This window comes from Patagioenas fasciata, chromosome 2 (assembly GCF_037038585.1).
Source record: "Patagioenas fasciata isolate bPatFas1 chromosome 2, bPatFas1.hap1, whole genome shotgun sequence".
Taxonomy (NCBI): domain Eukaryota; kingdom Metazoa; phylum Chordata; class Aves; order Columbiformes; family Columbidae; genus Patagioenas; species Patagioenas fasciata.
In genome coordinates, this window is record NC_092521.1 from 125,110,251 (window position 1) to 125,133,609 (window position 23,359).

Sequence of the window (23,359 nt, forward strand, 5' to 3'; positions counted from 1 at the left end):
TTTTTTTCAAGTATTTTTAAAAGATGGTTAAATTTATCCACTTTGCAAGACAATGTTTACACTACCTCTTTTTAGCAGTATTGCAAACTGAATGCAATCTGGTTTTTAACATAATCCACAGCTGCCTCAAAATGCCCTTTCTGAGGCTCTAGCCCTTTTTTCAAAGGATTTCATGAAGAATGTCTTTAATTAGTATTCATTTTAAGTACATTTTTTATTCATTTCATAAAAATCTGGTCTGAGTAGAGTTCTCATCATTGTAAATAACTGACTAAATACTCAAATCTTAAAAATTACACTGTAGAGCAGTAAGATAATTCATACACTTCTCTTCCAGATTTCCTTTACTACTGTATTGCTTTTCAGTATATCTTCTTCTTTCTTGTCTTGCTATCAAACTTAAAAGTCTGTGTTACACAGTGGAGAAGGTTATATTTGAACTGGAAAATGTTAAATTTTCCCAGAGCTGAATGTTTTATTTAATACTAGCCTTGCAGAACACGGACGATGATAAATGCTGTGCAGCTAACTCCCTTTTATCGGTCTTTTCTGTCCCAAGGACCTGAAGCACAATGCTGAGCTGGGGGAGGAACTGCCTAAGAAATCTGTATTTTCTGTTTTGAGTAGCTTTAGTTAGCCACTCACCGACTTTTTTGTTGTACTTAAGCGTGTCTATGCAACCTAAGAAGATGATAAGCAAAAGAAAGTTAATGGCTTCCCAGCCTGCCTGTTCTTTCCTCATCTCTGGAGGGCTTTCGCCAAAAATCCAGAGTTCTTTGTCTTTATTTGGACAGCGATGTACTATCTCTACCTGTAGATGGAGAAACAGAGATAAGGTGAGTAACATGAGCTGAAGACACACAACAAGCCAACTACTCTTTTACATTCCACAGTCCTGCCCTTCTTGAAAGCAGTGACACAAAAAGCTTTATTTCTGTGCAGGGGTCTCCAACTAGGACAGGTGAAACGTGACCACCACCAAGCACAAAGTCAGGGCGAAATGAAGGAGGGATGTCATCTCTCAGAGACCACCTGCCAACAGAAAGGGACCACTGCTAGGACACAGTCGCTTATCAAGCACATGCAATCTTGCTGATCGCGTTGTTGGCACTAAACTATCAACGTTTAATCGTTTAGGATCTTCGTAGTACTCGCCATTTAGACTCAACCTTCGTATAACTTTGGTTTTGCAAACCAATTTCTACGTGTTCACATTAGTGAGTTGTCCTGAAGCTTTGGTGTCCTCCATTTGTGTTGAAACTATCACTCCATTTGAAGCTCAAACACTAACTTGGGCTGTTTTGACTATGTAGCCTAACTCTTTGAGCTACTTCTTTTCCAGCTCCAGTCCTGAGGAACTGTGTTATTTGAAATATAAAGTTCATGTAAGCTATGGTTATGCAACCGTATCGCCCCTCCATTTTGTAGAGCTTCTGAGGTGCTGTGGACAAAGGACGCAATGATGCATCGTTGAGGTGGATGAAACACCTCAAGAAACCGGAAAACCGGGCAGTCTAGCATCTTTATTTCTCTCAGCTCTGGGCGAGCTGAACATTTGCTGCCATTTGGCGCCTCGCAAGGTTTGGTAGTTCTACCCAGGACCCCGGTACCTGGCAGCCTCTTACCCCGCGGCCGCCGCGGGCACGGAGCTTCGGGCCACAAAAGGAGCGGCACGAAGGCTCCGCAGCCGAAACCAAGAAACCGCTGCCCGCCACCCCAGCGCCCGGCCCCGCCTCACGAGAGGGGTTCCCGCCATGAAGGCGGCAGCGTCGACCCGGCAAGAGGACAAGCACAAGGAGGCGGTGGTGACTGCGGCTCCTCTGCTCCTGCCCGTGAGTGTCAGCCCGCCCGGGGCCCCCCCTTCGCCCCACCGCGGGGCCTCCCTCACGCCGCCGCCCTGCGCCGCCATTGCTCCCTGCGGCGGGCGGCTCCCTCGCTCTGCGAAGGGCGCGTTGCGGGCAGGCGGCGCTGGCGGGGGCTCCGACGAAGCGTCGAGGGAAGGAGCGGTAGAGAACGGACAGGGCGAGGAGAGAGGGCGGGTGGTGGCTCAGGCGGCTGCTGCGGTCGCGGGCGGCGTGGCTGGGGCGGCCGCGACGCGGTCCCGGAGGCGGGGGAGGTGCGGGCCTGCTTTTCTCCCTCTCTGCCGTGGTGCGGGCTCGCTTGTGGCCGTGAGCTTTCCCCAGGCGGCCTGGGCTTGATTTCTGTTCGGCTGGGCTCTCCCGGAGTGACCCCTGACGGGGGTTGTGCTCCTGTCCTGGTCGGGCCTGTGCCTGCCTGGGTGCTGGGCGAGCCGGGGTGCTGTTACAGGCACACTGGTGAGTGGGTTTTGTGGATGTTGTTGCCGTCTCTAGGCTCCTGTGATGCCGCAGTTAAGGTCTGGGAAAGTGGTAACATCCAGCGAGGTGAAGTCGGCTGACAGGACAGTCGCCAACCCAAGCTCTCAGGGTGCAGAGGTAGGACATGAGCCAGGGAAGGCATTGGTAGTCAAGCAGAGGCCTCCTCTGGCACCAAAGAGAAAACCTGGGCAGCCCTTACCTTGCTGTATGCAACCTGCCATGCCCCCCAGCGATTCCTATGAACAACTTGCTCCTCCTGTGCCCATGCAGAAAGAGGAAGGTGAGAGTAGCCAGAGACTCCCAGGTAAAAAAAACAAGGGGGTACGGTGTAGGAGGGCTGCCAGAAGCAAGAAGGGTGTAACTCTGCCAGTTTCGAACACTGCTGTATGTGAAGATTGGCAGGCAGCAACCACAGTTTCAGCAGTGTGCTTGGAAAAGAGTGTAAGGACAGGGATGGGACAAGATCAACAGCCATTTTCTTCAGGAACTACTTCGCAAAATAAATCCTCAACAGGGACTGAAATGAAAGAACATAGCTCAGAAGGACTGAACCTCTCAGCTTTCCGGGAGAGTCCTGGGAGCTCAGCAAAAAAAGACAAATACTCCTTTATGGAAGTAAAACTACAAATCCCGTCCTCAGAGGAGGAAGTTGAAAACACGGAGAGACATGGCATTTCTTGTTTGCCAGAACCAGAGGTGCTGCATCCCAGCACATGCAGTCCTCAAATGAAAAGCACTGGCTCTTTAATGATATTGAATATGCAAATCCCAGATCTTGAGAAGAATTTGGGGACTCAGGAATCCTTGTGTGAACCAAAACCTCAGGAAGAGGTAGATATACCAGAGAGGTTGGATGGGTATACTTTAATTGAAGCAAGAAAGCCAGGGACACAAGCGAAAAGAAAGAGATGCTTGAACAAGAAAGGCAGGACATCTTTGAAACCAAAACTACAAGGTCCCAGAGAAGGGGGTAGATCTGCCTTGGTAGAACTGCATATACCGTATCCAGAGTCCAAGAAAGGAGCTCTGAGGAAGGACAGAAACACACTGGTGTCAGAGCAGCTACAGGGTGTAAGTGGGCAAGCACTACCAACAAGCAGAGGAAAGATGCACAAGCGTTGCATGCAAGAAGAGCAGCAGAGCTCAGACCCTCAGAAAGGAGCAGACGGCCTGGGGGAAAGTGGTAAGCACTTGTATCCTATTGTAGAAGTACAGGTGCAGAATTTGAGCTCCCAGGACAAGGGACTGGTGTGGCAGTAAGACCCCATTAGAAAGTGAAAAATACAGGAGATAATTTTTCTTTTGCACATTTATCCATATGAGACAAAGTCATGGGAGCAGGAAAGAGTGGCTTGTACCCTATATCAAAGCGACTGTTAGTGTGTGGCAGCTAACTTAGCTCAAGAAATGTAGAGAAAAGAGCTAGGATCTGCTTTACAGTACGGTGAATACCAGCCTGAGAAGAAAACATTTTTAGGAAGAGGAAAGGCTTTTCCTAAAGGGGTAAAGTTCTTTAGCACAAAAGAGGGGAGACCAGATTCCTACTTGGAGGGTGGAAAGTATATTGGCAGCACCAGACCCTGAGTAAGAATTTTTTTTTTCCCTGTCAAAAACAGTCTGTTCATTTATGAGTGAGAGGTCAGGCACAAGCAGAAAAGGAGGCAGTAGTTTCAGCAAAGCACAAATAAAAGTCAATTATTCATTTATCTGTATATTATTCAATTATTTTTGAATATGTATAATGCTGTTTTGTTTTAGTGATTGCCTTCATAGGATGCCAGGGTTTGTTTTCAGAACATTTTGCTTTTTAGTTTCAATTCTCTGCAAAATCCTAAAATATTTAGAAACAAAGATTGTCTTTTGGTGTTTTAAGAGCGTGTTATATCAAACTGGGAGAATTGTGAAAGAGAATTTTTTAAAGTCTCATTTTTTTCAGGACTATTATCTAAAAGACATTCTTTTTACTCTCGAAGTGGGTACATCCACATGACAAATACAGGCTGTAATTGTTAATAAACGTTTTGTCTAGAACTGATATTCTGAAAAACTGAGGTATTAAAATAGTATCTTACTTTGAAAACAAAGATCTAAAAAGCCCAACATTTTACTAGTACATAGTTGAGTCTATTCTCCAGACAAAATTTTCAGGTGTACATTTTTTTAATTTTTTTTTTTACATAATCTGTACTTGATCTTAAGTAAAAAATAACACTTTATAAAAATGCAAGTCCGGCGGTTTTCCTGGATCTTCTTGAACAGTCTGATGCATTTGTTTGGACTATACACCTGAAATAAATAACTGTATTCTTATGAACAAGCTTTCTTATCACGGAGAATCTTCTGTGTAAAAAAAAAAAAGAGATTTTAAGGCTGTGCAAACAAGATCTGCAATTTCTTGACAGACTTGCTCTAATTTGGTTTCCACCTATAGTTAAATACACAACTTCCAGTGTCCTTGTGACACCTTAAGATTCTGTTCATCTTTGCATTTTCTGAAGACAAAACATTATTTGTTACTATAAGTCTGCTAATAGTGCTTGTTTTAAAAAAAATGATAAAACTTTACAGAAATGTTTTAGCCTTACAGCGTCATGTTCTTTAGTAGCCTTGAATGTTTTTTCCTATTTATAAAATATTGCAATAGTGTAGTCTTTTTCCCTTAGTGTGTTTTTTAATGACGCTTCTTTTTTTTTTTTCATCAGCAAAGGAAAAATGGACAGCAGTTGAGCAAGACTCCAGTACACAGACCGTGAAGAAGCTTAAGACAAATCGAAAGATATCAGAAGATTCCAAGGAAAGGGAACCTCCCTATTCTAAATCTCCAACGGTCACTACATTAGGTGGGACTCAAAGCAAGAGCTTTTTATGCCATCCTGTAACAAAAAAGTCTGGAGTAAAGCATGAAAAAGAGAAACCCAGACCTGATGAAATCAAGTGCTTGCAGACTTTTAGTGTGACTTCTGGTGAAAAAGTGAGAAATGTATCTGCAAAATGTGATCCTGAACATTGCAGAAATGCCCTAAACGATTGTAATGGCTTGTTCTGTGCAACAGAAAAAAATCCATTTGTGAGATTAGAGACCTGTAGTTACATCAATACGTTTGTAAAGTCTTCAGCTAGTGGAAATACCAGCAGTTACAAATTAAGTGGATTCTTCCATGTAGCCCGGGGTGAAAGAAAGCATGTTTTTCCCGATGGCACTGTAGAACAGAGTGATATGAACTGCAGCACTAGTAGCATGCAAAATGAAAGATCACCCATAAAAGGTGGTTTATTGTTTAATAAAGAAGAAAAAACTCAAAACGGAAAAGGATGTTTTTCATGCTGTCAGAGTGAAAACAGTAAGTGTTTAAGGGAAAAGAAGTGGAATATTGGTAGAAAACCTAGGAAAAAGATGAAGATGACTGAGAAGTCATCAGTGCAGAATATTTTCACAGACATAGCTAATGAATGCAGTGAGTGTGAGTTAAAAACAGAAGCTGCAGTTGCCATCTCAAGCTCCTTTACAGTCTTAGGACTAAATCATAATGAAATTACTCTGTCAGCTTCAGGTGATCGTACATCAAATCTTCATGTAGGAAAAAATACTCAAGAAGCACAAAATAGATCAGTCTGGAGAATGAATAGTACCAAATTACTTGCATTTGAAGATGGCTTGAAGAACACATCTGAGCTCTCTGTAATAGCAAAAAGAGAAAATTCCAACAGTATAGCACATCATTCTGCTGGCTCAGGTAGCCTGAGAGTGCTAGCTGAGGTCCATGATGTTTCTCGTAGTCACAAAAGCAAGAAAGAATTAAAAATGAACAAAGTTAAGAAATTGCAGTCGTTTACCTGTCAAAGAGCAGTACCTATGACTGGTAAAAATGTTTGGCCTTTGGAATCTTGTGCCAGGACATCTGAATGGGTTCATAACAATCATGGGTCTGTCTTAAAAGGAAAAAGACATTTGAGGGCTGCCCTTGAGGAATCCCCTGATAAAAGCCGTGTAGGAAAAAGTGCTGTAGGAAACAGTGCTGTGGCTGGGAATTTGACTCAGTTGGATTTGAATACGTCATCGACACAAATTAACAAAGAATCTACACAGAAAATAATGGATCCAAATGCTGAACGTCTGACTTCACTTGAAACACCAGAATCTTCTGTGGATATGGATGAGAATTTGAGAATAAGCAATGAAAATGTGGAATCACCACTTAATATGGATAGAAGTGCTGTGACTTTTAGCCATGATGATGTGCAAGAAGTTAAATCAACCTTGAATCTTAAAACGAAACAAAAAGATAAAAATAAAGGAGCTGTAACAAAAAGAAACCTGTCTGTGGCAGTCCAGAATGGTACATCTGCAGGTAACAAAAGCAGAATAAACTACAGCTGTAAAGCATCAGTAGCAAACCAGACAATTTCTGATTTAAAGCTAATGAAAATATTAAACACTGGAAACCTGACAAAATTCAAAATTCCTTTATGTAGAAACAAACCTGAATCCAGGAAATTGGAATCTGCCCATTCATTGGAAAGAGAAACCTGTAGTCCACTGGAGCTTCTTGACAGCACTAGTGTTTCAAGGAGGCAGAAAACAGGTGAAGAGGTTTTGGTAAATTCTGAGCAGCAGCCTCTTCCTGTCACAAGTGATGCGACGTGTACAGCTTCTATGAAGAAAGAAGCTGTTGAGATCAACACTGGGGACTTTAAGCATGATAGCTCTGAAAACCTTTCAAATGAGATGTCTGCACTCCCTGAACATTTTTCTTTAAACCCACGTCCTTTTCTTGATGGACAACTGGAGCCGTCTGTGCCTGATTTCCAGGCTACTGAATGTGTACTGAAATCAGTTGATCACCCCGTTGCATTAGAAATAAATGATAGTAAATCGAGAGAGGATCTTTCACAACATAAAAGTCAGAGTTTTCCAGATATTCTTGAAGCTTATGAAGAAGATGTTCTTGTCATTGATGTACTTCAGGATGACCCTGACCTTTTTGGAGCCAATGATGAAGAAGAGCTTGCAGTTGCAGACTCTGAAAATTGTCCTCTGAAGGCATCATGTACTAGCATCAGCATTAAAGATGAAAAGCGGGATCTTAAGCCTGAGTGTCCAGTTGTCTCAGAAAACCGAGATTCAGTAGACGATAATTTTAGGTATGCATATCGTTCTTTCTATTACAATAATCCTAAGTAGCTTATTCTCATATCAGTATACTTTGGTTGTAGTGGTTAGCCTTCCTTACAGAATTTCACTAATTTCTGGGTTGATTTTAAGTGTCAAAATTTGATTGAGATAATGACTGTATTCTGAGTGCAAAATAATTTGTTCTGCATAAGAACTAGGATAAACTCTGAATCAAAGGAGAACGTAGCCCTAAAGAATTGGTTTAGACCAAACAAAGTGAAATATGAAAGTATAAATAAAAGTAATTAAGACTAATATTCTTAATAAATTTAATATTTTAAAATATATTACTTGGTTGGAGACAGCCGATATCTCAAGGTGGTTTTTTAGTTGTAAAGCGATATAATACTTAGACATATTTTTTACTTTCTAGGTGTAGCTTATTCTTTTGCTGAATCTGTATGAGTAGATGGATGTTTCTGCCATTCTTCCTCCCTGCCTTTCTCCTATTGCCAGACGTGTGAATAGTTTTCAAATCTGTAATTTGGCTAACACATTATAGATGTTCATGATCCTGTATCTTCATTCAGGAAGTTCCTGGTGTAAATTACTAAACATTCATGTTTTTCTGAGTTTTGAGATTATAATGAAGTCACTGAAGGAAGAAGTAGAAGTAGTTCAAAGTAGAAACAAACTTTTGTAAAAGAGGTAGTAGTCCTTCATGGGATGGATGAACTTACCAACTGTCTAGCCTGTGTTCTCCTTAAAGTTTGATTCTTGTGTTTGATAAATGAGTTTTAAGATTACATTTTTCATTTTATGAAGAAAGACGTAAAGTTGAGATAGAAATAGTAGAAGATTTTCCTCTGAAGAGTTGTTTTTTTTTATTGAGAGGGGTGTTTTAATTTTCTTCCTCTGCTCTTTCTGGGTGGCTTTATGTTATCTGTATTTTAAATAATGTTTTAATTATTTTCAACATTACACTATCTTATAAGTGTGTGGGGTTTTTTTTGTTTTGTTTTGTTTTGTTTTTTAACTCTTCACTCTCCTTATCCTTTCCCCTTCATTACACCCATGTGCAAAAGAGGAAAAAGATTCTTTTTTGAGGTGCTGAGCAGTTTCTTAGACATGAGAACATAAAACTTTCAGATGTTAGTAGAATAAAACTTCTGCTGAAAACAAACTTCTGAAGAGCAGGGCAAGTCTTTAGTAGGACCATCCAACTTCTTAAGCAGCAGCTAGACTGTATAGTAAATTTATTAGAATGAGCATTCATTTTGTAGTACAGTGTATATTATATGCACTGTATGACAGAATGAGTATTCACTGTATATTACCTCAGGGTAATAATGACTGTTCAGAGATGGTTTCCAACTAACTGTGTCCTGGAAGCTGTTGCACAGAAAGGAAGACCAGAGCTGCTGAGCCCTTTGCTGTTATACCATAATGAATACATGAGTGTAAAGTTTGCTATTTGTATAAATACTAACTGGAGATTTTATTTGGTCTTGTAAGTAACTTTGTAGGGAGGCCAGATTGTCCTTTTAATTAGTAATGACATCTAGAGTGACATTATCACAACCATGAGATAGATGAAAACTGAACTTGTTTGAAGTAATATTTCAGCTTTCTTCCTGTTATCTGCTGAATTTGCGTGCCATCAGATAAGAAAAATAAAAATGCATGGTCCTTATTCCTTAGAATTTCCCTCTAATTTGCTAAAGAAGCAGGCAAAATTGTCTATTTTTGCTTTTCACCAGCCATGATTTCATGCAAAGATCATTAGACGGTGACTAATCATAGTTGTAACAGTCAGGAACATATTAATGAACTGAACACAAGAATATTAAAATAAGGCAATAGACCTTATCAGAGTTTTATCAGGTAGCTTATGATATCACTGGATAATACGACGAACGGCCAGTTCCTACTGTTGTGTTTTATTTTGTTAGTATTTACCAGATGCAGCCGGGACTTCAACTTTGACCATCCAAAAACATTATTCTGGTAGAATTACTCCCACATCATACTACGTATTTTAAAATAAAATATATTTTTCTGTTAGTATACTTTTTTTCTTTTCCTTTAGAGATATTCTAGAGTATTGTATATGTGTTCTTGTTTGGCTTCTTATTTCATGCATACTCAGTTTTGCTTCATTGCAGTATTAGGTGGTAACACCACTCTAGTCTGTCCATGTAGATCAGTGAGTCAGAACTCCACTATTGTAAACCATCTCTAATATGCATGTTTAGTTGAACATTTGGTTAGTGTTAGCCATTATTCTCTAGATGAATGTAATCCAGGGGATTTTACATAGAAGAGCAATGCAAGCACTTAATGGCTGCACATTGTGGTTGATGCTGAATGTTTTCTTTAACTATCAATACATAGCTTTTGTTAGATGATGGTAGAATCTGCATCCTTGCTAAAACTGTTTTAGTGCATGTATACATGGGGATGAATTTCAGCATGTTACTTCTTGAGTACTGATATTTTAGTCTGGAATTGTACAGATCAGTAAGAACTAATTCTGCCAGCAGCAAGTTATTCTGAAAGTATAGCTGTGTTGTTAAAAAGCTTTTTTAAAATGTGTTGAGTGTTACTTAGGAGTTTAATAGCACTTTAATTGTAGTTGTAAAGGAACTGATTAGTGCCTTAATTTCTGGTGTTCTTCCAACCACGAAAATCTTACGTCTAGCAGCTTGTCAAAATGACAGTTGCTATAATGAAGTAATACTTTTAATTCAAGTTTCATTTTTGAAACCAAAGCACTGAAACTGTGTGAAGGTTATTTCAGGTTGATTCAGTAACTGACAAGTGTTCAGTGGCAACTATAAGCCACTGTGGATGTGGAACCATTAAATGTGGATCCAGCTTTGAATTTAAACAAGAAGTGTTTAGCCAATGACAGTTTTCATCTTTGAATGTATACTCAAAAGCCAGAGTGGTTTTTTTAGTTCTGAAAATCCAAGAAAAATAATTTTTGCCTTCCAGATTCCAGATAATGAGGACATGTGTCCTTCAAAAGTAGAACATACTGGTTGCAAAAGTGATGGAGGTCCAAAATTCAAATTGTTTTTTGGGTGTTTTTTTGTTTGTTTGTTTTTTTTAGTTTCAAGCAAATCAACAAAGCACCCAACAGCCAAAGGGACACCTGGCCTAGCTGTGCATCTGTCTGGCTTGAAGTTTCCTGACTACTGTAATTTTGCTTGTACATGTGCTCAGAACTGATGTCTCTAAACAAGTAGGTTCAAGTAGGACAAGCAAGTACTCTTAATCCAGGAAGGTTCAGAACAGGCTCTTATGTGTGTGTATGTCCTGAATGGTTTGATTCAGTTAGCATGCTCTGACCTTTAGGACAAGTAGGACTGGTTATTCTTCTCGTGGTTGCATTTCAAGAAGAGAAGAGCACGTGCTGGTTGCTTCCAGTTATTAGTTGACATCATGAAGAGAGGATTCTGGACCTGCAGCCTGAATGGGGCAGTGAAACTCACTTTTCACATAGATTTCTGTTTACCGTTTTCTACTGCATACCCCTAAGTAACTCCCAGCAGTGCAGGTTTTTGAATCAATCATCTGAAGTATGTATTTCCTCTCATGTAGGGAATCTGGACACTTTAAGTGGTATCCAGTATGTCTTCAGATCCTGACAGAACTAGTAGATTCAGTGTATACCTTTGAAAGCACATCAGCAGCCATTCTTACTCTTAGGAGACTTGTGCGTTTTACTGTTTTCCTTTTAAATAAAAAGCCTAAACTTGAATCCATTTTTCATATGCAAAATAGCAAATTGAACATTGTGGTTCATGTAACTTGCACTGTAAGGAGAGATTTGTTTAAACTTCAGCAGCAGCAACATACTACAAGAGCATCCCCCATTCTGATACGATCTAGTCTTGTCTCCATTTCTAGATCTCTAAAATGTGTTGACCTCTTCTGCTTCTGCCAGAGATCCTAGATTTGTCAGGCTGGTAAACAAAGGCCAAGTACTGTAATGAGAATAGTTTGCTGTGTCTGTTTCAGGCTCCTTCTTCACAAGAACTTAGAAGGTGCTTCTGTTAACTATTTCGCACTACACAATTAGCAGAATCCAGTAAAGATTTGGAAGTGGCTTTTAACCTGAAGATGAAGATTTCAGACTCCTGATGCAGTTAAATGTTTTCAGTTTTAAGCAGTGTTTATGAAGATAACAGTCATCTGGAACTGTCTGCACTGCAATTTTACAAAAAAGTCAGTTGTTGTAGGCAAAATCAATCAAACTTTAAATTTCACATTAAATGTGTGAGAAACCTACGGAGAACCTGCCTTTAAAAAAATCCCTCTCATCTCTGCAAACTTGCTGTAACTTATTTAACTCTGCTTCTTAATGTATCTTGTGTATATACATAGATATCTGTGCCTGAATGTTTGTATAGTTCCAAGTTATGTGTACTGGGGAACTTTTTCATTTCCACTAGATTATTGCAAATTTTCATTGTTCATTTTACTGGGCAGCTTGCTGTCGTTATACCTGGTGTCATTCACCAGGTACAAGTTTCTAAAATCTGTGATGATGTTGGTTTATATGTTCTATAGGTAATATTTTAATTTGTATTTTTGCCTTCTTAGCTTTTATAAGGAGAAATACTCTTTTTTTTTTTTCCAACTTATTTTTAAAATGGGTGAGGTAAATATCTTTCTATAAACAAATGTTTTGTTACTTTCTTTTAGATTCATTGTTATGCAAATTGTCTCAAATATAAAATTACTAGAAATTAGATTTTGTAGAGACTGATGAATTGGTTTATTATCACAGTATTTCCATGATTTACTATACAGAGATTTCCCTTCTTGGTGTTTTAGGCAAAGGTGAAATGACATAATGAGCTTTTACTGACAAATTTGGGGATTTGCAATGTCTTGGTTTTACTTAAGGTGTTTAGGTGTATATTTATAAAGATGGATATAAGAAAGCCAAAAGAGAGAGTTAAGAACAGTCTTACAACACTGTGTTGTAAGTAAGGAACCTGTCCATAACTAGAAGTGTTACTGAGAACTTCTATTATGTGTAACTGGTTAGATTAATTCTTTTGTGCAAGATGGAAATGTTAAGTACACTTTTTGTCCAAAACAGACACATCACCATACAAGAATCTGGAATGTCGAATGGTTCTGAAAATTCCTGTGATTGGGTGTTGAAAGGTAAGAGTCTTTGGAGATTTTTGGATGCGTAATCAAGAGAAGAAGGTAATGACAAAGATGCTCAGTGGCAAACCCTAGGATTTCTACTTCTATATGAACAGTTCAGTAGTACCTTTGTATTGTAAAAGCTATGTGTTTCCTAATGCGTACAGAATGAATGTATTTTGAAAAGGTACAAACCTGAGCCTTACAGGCAACATCTGCTTCTCTGTAGTACTTCGCTGTTGGGTGGGGGTTTTTTTGTTTGCGTTTTTTTCTCTGTGATACTTTAGGCAAGAAAGCCTGTTAGTTGATGAGATTATAATAAGACGCTGAGTATTGTGATACTGCTTTGTTGTTCTTTTGTGTTCATCAGCAGATAGAATTTTATATATTTTTTTTCCAGGTTGTACTTTTGGTTTTATTTTTGTGAATGCTATGTCCATTTCTCTGACAAACTGTGCTGTTTTATAAGTATGCTAATTTTTTTTAGGGAAGGATACTTCTGATTTAATGTTGTGGGGTTTTTTTCTTCCTGTTTTAAGCAGAACAGTCCAACTAGACAGCATCTGAGTGTGATTTGTTTTGTTTTTTATAGTTTGCATACAGACCTAGTATGCAAGGTATGTCTGAAGTGGTAGATTCTCTTAGATATGTTGGAGGAACAGGATTTTGACTTTGAACAGAAGCCTGTTACTGGCACACTGGAGAAGGTACAGATTGCTGAGACTGGTTTTGAAGGTTCTCGGTGTATCCCTTTCTGGTGTCAGTTTGTCAGCTTGCTGTTTACGTGGCTCTCTGACATTATGTATTGATTTTGCTGCAGGCTTGAAAAGTATCTGTGACAGTACCTCTTGTGCTGTTTTTCTGTATTAATGTCTTGTGTTCACGTAGAAAGAGTGAGTGGTTTGAGCAGATGTAGCTTCCTAGAGAAAAAGGAATGAATAGTGATTATCTGGGGAAGAAAAAGTTTCAGGCTTCAGTGATCAGAAGACGAAATAAAAGGCAATGAGGGTTTAAGAGCTCAGACACCAATAGGCACAAGTTCCCTGAGCAGGAATAGGGAGTAACTACACAGTTATGCCTCTGGTGATGTAAAGAACCAGGAGGTCCTGTTCCATGGCATCTGCAGAACTGAGGTGATTGAAACTAAACCTGGGAGCAAACCCTGTACTATTTAGTAAATATAACATTTTGTTAGACTGTTGGTTTACTTTCGGTTCTAATGAAGTTTGAGGCTAAAAGTCTTTGTGTCTTTTTTGCAGTGCTTAAAATAAAAAAGTTTAAGTAAGTCATTCTTCCCAGGTCTGAGAAACTTAGGATCACATCACACTCTTAGATTCATATGCACATGGTAACTTATGTTTGATGTACCACTTTTTAAAAAGACCTGTACAGAACAAAAGAAAGATGTCTGGGTTTGGTAATTACTGACAACTTCTCTATTTGTTTAGAAATACATGTTACTGCTTTGGTGTCTTGTGTTATGTGGTGACATCATGGCTACTTGTCTCAGAGGCTTCACAGTCTAGGAAGGGTAGCAGATACTACAGTTAAGGTATTCTGTATGGCATCAATCTTCTTCATCTTTGAAGTGGGAATCTTATGTACATTGTCTTCACACAGGTGTGTCTTGTACTGATGATCACGCAAAGACCAGTGACTATAAGATAAAAGCCTTTCCAGTAATAATCTGATTTTTTCTTCCTGTATCTGGACAACATAGTGCAATTGAAATACGTTCATGTGATCTGATGAAACAGTGATTTTCTTTTCTGCATAGGGCTTTTCTGTTGTACCTGAACAGCAGCTTCATAAAGTGGCAGTCAGGTGTTCTGTTCATTTCCTGTGGCATCTGCAATAGCTGCTGAAATTTCCTGACACTGAGTTCTCACTGAGTTTACTGTATTACAAGATTTTGGAGTTTCTTAAGCCTATCTGTATTTAGTTCAGGGTAGCATCATATCATTACCATTAGTTTATCCCCTTTTCCAGCAAAGACTAAGTATTTGCTTAGCAAATTACCATAAGTATCTTTGGCTGTGTTTTAATAACGAAAACCCAGATGAATTTTATTTCTAAAATATTGAATTCAATATTATGTAAATAAACCTATTGTACTGTTTTATGGGAACTGCTACAGAACATACAGCTTGGATAGGATTTTAATTGCAAATTCAGTTTAATGTTGTTTGAAATGGTTTGTTCTTTAAAGGTGAAATAATTTTATATATAAATTTCACATGTAGGATATCCTAGAAGTTCTTAAATGTCATTAGTATTAAGGCTTTGTAATATTTAGGAAGCAAAAGCTTTGTTGTCTTGTAGCATGCGAAACACAAAGTAATATGTGTATATGTATTCAGCTGCAGATATTAAAACCCACAACTCCTCCAGAGGCAGCAGTCCTTTGGGAGGTGCTACTGAGGACTTTCTTGAAGATGGGCAACTGAAGGAACTAGATGAACTTCTAAAGAGTTACACTGTGGATGGAAAGGTACTGAGAAATCATGTTTTGTGCCACTAAATAGTTTTAGGAATGATTGTGTAATTGGATAATTTTAATTACTAATACTGTTTCATCAAAAAAATTTTTAATTTCCTGTAGTAAAAAGAATATTAGCTTTTCATAGTTTACTGTGCTATTGACAATGTAATATTTGCTTGACAGAACATGTTTTGGTTTGGTTTGGTTTTTTTATTTGTCACTAATAATTCATCTTCAAATTTGACATGAAACAAGATATTGTTATATGAGTTGTTAAGGTAATTCTGTATTACCAGTTGCATGAAAATTATTGTTCTGGTGAACACTTAACAGTACTGCTGTGCATATGTGACATTTTTACATAACATACCTAGTTTTAAATTTGATGTTAAATGCTTCTTACCACACAGTCTCAGAAGGATGGGGTAGTGCTGGAAAGCTGGGGAGCTGCAGAGCCATCATGCAGCCAAGGAGTATCATTGTGTGCTTCATTACTTGGGCAGAAGTGCCATTACATTAACATACTGACTTCCTGGCAATACAGAGGGAGCATTAAGCCATTTTCTCGCTCACTGACTTTATCTGACCTTTCTACTCTCTCTGTCCTCCTTCCTGTAGATAATAAGTCTAGGTCTTTTAAGACTTGCTGAAATGTTATGCTATTTACTTCTTTGATAATGGATTGGAATTTACATCTCACTGCCCTTCAGACATAGCTGCTGATAGCATTTACTGTTTTCCTCTGCTTCAAGAGTGAATAATGTTTTTACTGGATAAGTTAAACTGTAAAATTCACATAGCTAAAAATTGATGAGTAATTCATAAGGTAATCAAACAGTAGGGAGTCAGTTTCCCTGGCAAAATTACTTTTTAAAAGCAGAATAGAAACATTTCCTTCAGCAAATGGAATTGGGTCTGCTAACATCTGATTCATAAAGTGAACACCACCGTTTTGTTCCCTGACCTCTTAGAAAGGATAAAAGAGTTTGTCAATAATATAGGGTACTGGAGATGTAGTACTTGTTGGAATATTGCCAGGTCAGTCCCAATTGGGCTACTTTGTAGTGTTGTGGTTTTATAAAATCAGTGTCCTAATGTTTGCTTTTCTGTGCTGTGTTGGACAACAGTAAATATGTACAACTAATCTCACCCAAAACTCAACCTTAAGCCACGAAATACTGCTACAGCCCTAATAAACTTATTCCTGTATGTGGATGGAAAACTAGCTGTGCAGACGTGGGGAGGGAGCAAAACGGCAGAACACTTGTTGCAAGTATTCGACTGTTTGAAATTACTTGGGGGTTTGGGTTTTTGGTGGCTTTTCCAACTAATAGTACCATGAGAAGGACAAAAACTATCCTTGGAGAAAACCCTAAAAATATTTGGGGAACTGCTAAAATGAAGTTTGGAAATCCAGTGAGAGCATATCCATCTCTAATTCTTTGGCTATCATTATGTGAAGTTCAAGTTAGTTCATGAATAATGGATAAAACAAAGCCGGGATTCCATGACTTTGTTCTGTTTCAGTCCTTTCAGATTCTCACCCTCAAATAGGTGCTGTCTTTTTTCCCCATATCTTTGGGGACTTTTTACCTATACACCATGGTGCGCAACTGAGCAGAAGCCTTAGATTTCTCCTCCATACAGCTTTAAATTCTCATTACACTTGATGGAATGTTTTTTGTGGGTTTCTCTACATCTGTCAGATGCAGTTAAAATTAGGTACTAGGCCTAAAAATTGCTGGGGTTGTCAGTGGGAACAAAAAGAAGCAAAGACAGTTGTGTCACTTTTTTCCAATTAAAAATCCCTAAAAATGACAGAGTATAATGGCAGCATGTCCATTTTAAAAGATGGTGTAAGAATAACCCCACAGTCCAAATTACAGTTTTTACAGTCAAGACTGTATTATCACACCTTTCAATGATCACTAACAGTTTTAAGTCTGTAGTGTAAAGTGTTACGGGCTCAGTAGTGCTTTGCTGTATCTGAAAGTACATTTTAAATATCTTCACAGTTCAAGTTTGCAGATGGAGTGCCTGATGTTAAACAAGAAAAAAAGAGTGAAGCTGAAAAAAGGTATATATACTGTGTCCTTCATGTAACCTGTGATGTTCCCCAGTTACTGTGCAAATGAAATGTGATGTTTTCACCAAAGCACCATCAGCATTTTGATTCAATTTTTCTATGTTTTTGTGACTCTGTGATGAAGAAAATAAGTATGTCAAATGATATATTTTCACTGTGCAAAGTATGAGACGAGTATAGTCATAGACTGACAGGAGAATAGAGGTTGTTTTGTCCTCTGGCTAGTGATGAAATAAATCCACTTTATGCCAGTGTCTCACCTTGACATCTCAGTGTGAGTATGGCGTAAGATACATTTCCAGCCACAGTAGCGCTTACTAGAACTTTAAAAAAAAATCTATTAAACTTTCAGCTTTCTTTTCCGCCACTTGGGACTTTGTAAACTGATGAGAGAATTGAAAGATCTCATTCAAATTCAGGCTGACAAATATTTGAATAGCAGTAGAAAAAGCCACTTGAAAACATGGCATGTGGAGTTAAGCCTGTGCTTTACTGTTCTGCTGTCTTCAAGCTGTGCTTACAGTGTTCATTGTACATACAACTTCCAAGTGTCAGACTGAGAAACTTCCATTCAACAGGAGCCCAGAAATGAAGCAGAGTAAGACTCTGTAGAAAAAGTATACTTAACTAATGGAATACTTAAGTAATTAGAAGAGAAATAACATATTTCAGAGCCATTTTCATAATAATCAAGAAACCCTAGCTGGCGTAGAAGAGGGTATTGCTTTTTTCCAGCACCAGTCACGTTTCTGTGACAGACTTGAAGTGTACCAGAAGTCCATTAAATGGAGAATATTGCATCTTTTCATTAATCCACTAGAGAGCTCCACGCTTCTCCTTCTGGTAAAATACCTTTTTAAATTTACCTTAGTAGCATAGTTCTTGCTACGGAATAAGTAGATTATGCTGGTTAACTTATGTTTGTGCAACTGATACTACATTACTTCACTTCCTTAGTTGAAATGCAGCACTCTGCAGTTAGAGAAGAGCCATTTATTTCTTCATATGGAGTCTTAACTATTTTCTATATTTTTATTCAAAAATGTTACCTTTGCAAAGTTTCATCTAGAAGAAACCATAGTTACTGTTCTTATTTAGTAAACTCTGCTTCTAGTGATGCTGTTACTTAAAAAAAACTTATTGTAGAACTATATAGTTAGGTATGTAGTTTACAGTTCCTGGCAAAATTGTCTGTAGTTTCATCTCTAGATTAAAAGGAGAGCTGAGATTGTTATCCTGAAGGTAAGCTGCTATGAAAATCTTGTTATGTCACATCTGAGGCTGGCATCACAAGGAAACATAAAAAAATTTTACGAGGCAACTTGAAAATTCTGAGTAACTAGATCTGCAGATTTTTTTCCTCTGGAGACCAATACAATACATGGACTAAAATAAAAATAAAGATTAGTGTTGCAGAATTTGGCTTTATTAGATAGAATTTATTCTTCTTTAATTGAGCATTTTTATTGCAGATTGTATTAAAAACAGCCTGCAATTTAGGAAATATTTGAAATATCCTGGTTATGAGAAGTATTAAATAGCTAGAATGTGCCCCTCATAGAACACAGCAAATTTGTCTCCAAACAGCAAGCAGGCTGAGATATCAGTTGTACCGAACCCAGGTTTTTAATTGTAGAGGGCAGGAGAGGGCTTTATTTACAAATAAGAAAGAGATCACTAGGTATTTTGCTAGCAATATTAGTAGCTTATTTTGGAAAACATCACATTTTAGTAGTTGAATTATCCAGAATGTACATATTTGGAAAAGTTAAAGGCAGAACAGTGTTTAATTGGAGTTCCCTTTGAAATCACTTAAGTCTTGTTCAAAATAGAGCCATATATTAGGAAATAAAACAGTTGGCTCTTCAAATGTTATCTCAAAAACTTTGTGGATTACTTCTTCGGTAACAGACTAATGAAAAGTAGATGCTTCTTCACCTGTCACCATAGTGAAAAAAATTAAAGTGGTTCACGAGTGCCTTTTCTTCTTATTTTTTGACTTTCATATCAGTACACTTTAGGACAGAGCAATCTCAGCTAAGTTCATAATTAGATTGGACCAGGCAGTGAGAGTAATTAAAGTGAAGTTGCTGGGACTGCTAATGGTTTAGATTTACAGCAAGTTTTTAAGTGTTGTTTAAATTGTTGAAAAAATTCTCATATTTTATACACTTAATCCCCTTTTTTAGGTGTCTAGTATGTGGCACAAGCACCTGTTTAGTATGGTTAAACAAATTTTTGGTTTTTTAATACTCAACAGTGACTGTAAATACAAAGATCTTGTGAACTGTGAATTGCTATCAGGATTGCCATTGCGTGCCCCAAAAGTAAATGTCCCCAGTGAAGCCACAGTGATGAAATCCCGGACAAATGGTATCGTATGCTGTATTGGTGAAAACTCCATAATTTGTTTTTACATATGTTTTATTTAGCTATAAAATCTTAACAAATTTCTTCAAGTCCTAAAGGCATTGGTTGGAATTTGTTTTAGTTTGCATACATAGAAGCAAAAATGCAAGCTCTCTAGGTTAGTGAGGTTTTGGGGTTGGCTTGAGTTTTTTGGCAGAATCCTGTTTGGTAGGGTTGAATAACAATCATTCTGTAGTTTTCAGATACTATGAGGGTACAGAAATACCTGCATTCCTAGTATTTTGACAGGTGTTTGAGCCATGCTATTGGCAAGTAACTTGTTTTTCTTTATTTGTGGTCAGAGAAAGCGACTGCAGAGTTTCTTGGTTGTTTGTTACCTATGAGCAAAACTTGTCCAAGGGATTTGCCCACTCTGCTGAACATCAGAACTTTGTTGTTTGTGCCAATTCAAATGTTTGTGAGACATTCACTAGATTGGATCAAGTAAATTACCTAGATTTAATAAGCAGCACTTCATTTTCACTTGGAATATTTTGCACCTGTAGAAAAATTTTATCATATCATTTAACAATATTTTCAGGAATTGCAAGAAACATCTATGACGTAGAAAGCAACTGTGAAATATGTCTCTAGATTACAGTACTTTGAAATTGCTCATGTCTTTGGCCTTAAAACTGTATATACCTTCTGAAGAATTCTTATAAGTCTTCCTTCTTAAGATCATTTGGAATGATTGCCAAAGCAAGAGTTTCTGTGCTAGAAGAGGGCAAAACAGCCTTTTTTTCCTGAAAACTCTGCAGGCAGGATTGGCTGGTTCACTTTAGTGCCTGCTCCCGTACAAACTTGACATAAAATTGTCAGGGAGAGTCCAAACTGTTGAAGGGACCTGGTCAGAAACTCTATGCTGTGGGGACAGCAAGAAACTGAAGGAAAGACTTCTGAGCTTGAGTTCCCAGTGGCATTTTTCTGCAGCTGGTGGTTGACCGTTTTCTCGGTCTTTTTCCTGTCACTAAATTTATTTGTTCCTGAATTTACTAATTGCCCACCATCACTGCACAAAATTACACAGCTGTGACAGTATGTAACATTTAGATATTTAATAGTTCTACGTTCTATTTCTCCTTTGTATCGTGTCATAGTCCTTTCTGCTTAGAAGGACATGCATGCAGATTGAGAACCATGTACCTAGTGCAAGTCTCTAGTGGAACATGCATCTTTATTGAATACTCTTTAGTACCTGTAGTTTGTCAGAAAGGGCTAGGCACCCTGCCTTTTGAATACCCAGTTCTCTCAAGAGGCCAGATGGGAACCCTGGAAAGCAAGGCATTCAGAAGCTCTCCGTTATTTTTAAATGCGGAGTTAAAAAATTTGAACTATCTTCCATTAACATTATTCATTTTTCAGAAAAAGAAGTCTGTTATAAATAATAATTACAGTTCTAAAAACAAGTTTCATGGTTAAGAAACCAGTAACTTACATTGGGCTTAGGCTCAATATTGCACTGCTTAAAACATAGAGTACAAAAGGTTTTATTTAAGTTCTGGAAAAATGGTTTAAATTTATGACAAGTGATGTGGGAATGCAGAGATTAGTGATAAAGTTGGGTTTTTTTCCTTTTGAAATTAAAACTTCTTATCTCTGTAAGTTAGATTAGAAACCTTGGAAAAGTAGTGAAGTTTTTAATTTAAATGTGCTTACTCTTGAAGTTTGTGTAAAGTCTCAGTTTTAGGATAATTAAGAAAACTGTAACTTTAATTACTGACTTTAGATTGTATTATTCAAATTGTCATTAATCATTGCTGTGACTTGAAGGAACTCTGAATATAAAGGAAAAGAAGATAAATGAGAGTGGTTTCAGCATGATTTGTTTTATTACATGGATCCATTTATTGCCCTCATCCTAATTTTTAGATCACAGATTTTCAGGAAAAAGTCCTTTGCCGCCATTGCAAAATTATGGAGATTTTGAGCCATGGAAGATGGAGAAAAACAGAGTTGTGAGTTGTTAAATCCTTAATGATTTCTGATTGTTTGGCACCAATTTTGTTGTGGATGTTCAGACAATTCTCCATATATCTAGTCAGAAATTATGAATCTGTGTATGTTTACATTTCTACTCCTTTGAAGATGTTAATACTGAGAAAATACAATTTCTGAGAAGAAAATCAATGATACGGGGACAGCTATTCACAGTGGAGCTCTGTTGATTTCTATTTCCAGCTTAAGCAAAATCAAATAATGCTTTTTGCTTTATTGTTTTTGTTGAAGTGAGAAGCAGACAAGATTTCACATGTTTAAGACAGACTGCATTATCCATTATGCTAGGCACTGAAAAAAAACCCCATAAATCGATGCCCCAGAATTCTCAGACTGTTATCCAGAGCCTTGCTGGAGTTCGACACCTTTCTTCCTGCTCTCTGCTCATTGCCCATCTCATTTAGCAGTTCTTGCGTTCTCTCTGTCTGGGGTCTTCAAGACAGATTTTTGTTGTGTTAGACACTAACACAACATGACAGGGGATTGATCTTGGTCTGCCTTGAAACGCTGCAAATATGATATGGTGATAAGGGTTGTTTCAAAGGTTTAATTGGAGATCACAAAATTTTTGCTTTTGTTTATGAATTGTAGGTATTTTGAAATTCTCAAATTAGCGTGTCTGCTTTCAAAAAGTATTATCTGTTGGGGTTTTTTTCTGCTTGTTTTTTATTTTATTTTAGGCTTCTCATTCAGTGCAGCAGATGCTTGATATGATTGAATTGCCTCGTAAATATTGCAAATTTTATTTCATGACTTTGCGTGGATGTGAAAGAGGAAAATGTTGGTTTCGGCATGTTCCTGAAGAAGGGGATGAAAAGGTAAAGAGATTTACTGAGGAAAGGAATTTATTCTAAGTGTGAATACTTTTTAAAATGCAAAACTACATGTCATTTGTTCGTTTGTATATGGAAGGGGAGTAAGTGTTGGAGACTGGTTTAAAAAATGGTTAGAAGTTCTTCCTCTCAAGGTCCTATAAAATTATTTTTCAAAAAAAATGGTAGAATTTTGAACTTGTAGACTTCTTAAGGGAATGGACATCAGCAAAAGATCAAGAATTAGGCTGTACAATATGGAGTAGAAGAATGAAGAGATTCTGAGACATTTCTATCCCAAGCATCGGAGACCTGTAAGCAAACCCAGACTTTGTGTGTGTTCTTAAAGTCAAAAACAATTTACAGGGTATTGCTTTCTGCACGTTTTGTGCAACAGGGGCGTGTTTGTTTAAAGATGCTGTAATCTCCTTAAATGGAGCAACAATTCTCATAATATTTGCAAGGAAAAATATTTCTCCAGTGTGGAGGGAAGTAGATGTGTTTTTAAACCATTTAACAAAGAAATTATGAGTTTGTAATACTTCCAAGGCCTGTGCAGGGCAAGCTAATTGTGCTGTCATGTAATAAGATTTTGGAATTGGCTGTTTGAAAGCGAGACATAGGTGGTTCTGTAAGTCACTTGAAAGCAAACAAAAACGTTGAAACAACTAAACAAAGACAAATGCCTAAACTTGTCCTCGTCAGGTCTTACAAGATTTCTTTCTCATCTGCCATCTTAGCAGTATGAGTACAATTTTATCATTGCTGTCAGTAAGTGAGAAATTACAGAATCAAAATGTAAACAATATCTTGTGGTGAACCTTTTAGATGTAAATAATAAAAAAAACCCTAGCATCTGAAGGAGCTTATCTATCTCCTTGATACCTTAAATATACTTTGTCAGAATTTTTGAAGTACATCAGTGTAATTTAGCTGTATCTTTCTTAATATTGT

At 37.8% G+C, this 23,359-nt stretch overlaps 1 protein-coding gene across 4 annotated transcripts in view; it reads left to right on the forward strand.

Annotated features, from left to right (window-relative positions):
- Window positions 1-1,670: 1,670 nt before the first annotated feature.
- Window positions 1,671-23,359, forward strand: part of TOPAZ1 (testis and ovary specific TOPAZ 1) — a 43,564-nt gene continuing 21,875 nt past the window's right edge. For all 4 annotated transcript variants that reach the window (XR_010650942.2, XM_071804916.1, XM_071804917.1 and 1 more), the window contains exons 1-9: window positions 1,671-1,832; window positions 2,352-3,519; window positions 5,039-7,478; window positions 12,566-12,633; window positions 14,979-15,109; window positions 17,116-17,177; window positions 19,447-19,559; window positions 21,468-21,553; window positions 22,274-22,411. Coding sequence is in view for 3 of the 4 variants with exons in the window: in XM_071804916.1 (XP_071661017.1) it covers window positions 1,755-1,832; window positions 2,352-3,519; window positions 5,039-7,478; window positions 12,566-12,633; window positions 14,979-15,109; window positions 17,116-17,177; window positions 19,447-19,559; window positions 21,468-21,553; window positions 22,274-22,411 (4,284 nt within the window). In the remaining variant the exon portion in view is untranslated. The remainder of the gene's footprint in view (window positions 1,833-2,351; window positions 3,520-5,038; window positions 7,479-12,565; window positions 12,634-14,978; window positions 15,110-17,115; window positions 17,178-19,446; window positions 19,560-21,467; window positions 21,554-22,273; window positions 22,412-23,359) is intronic.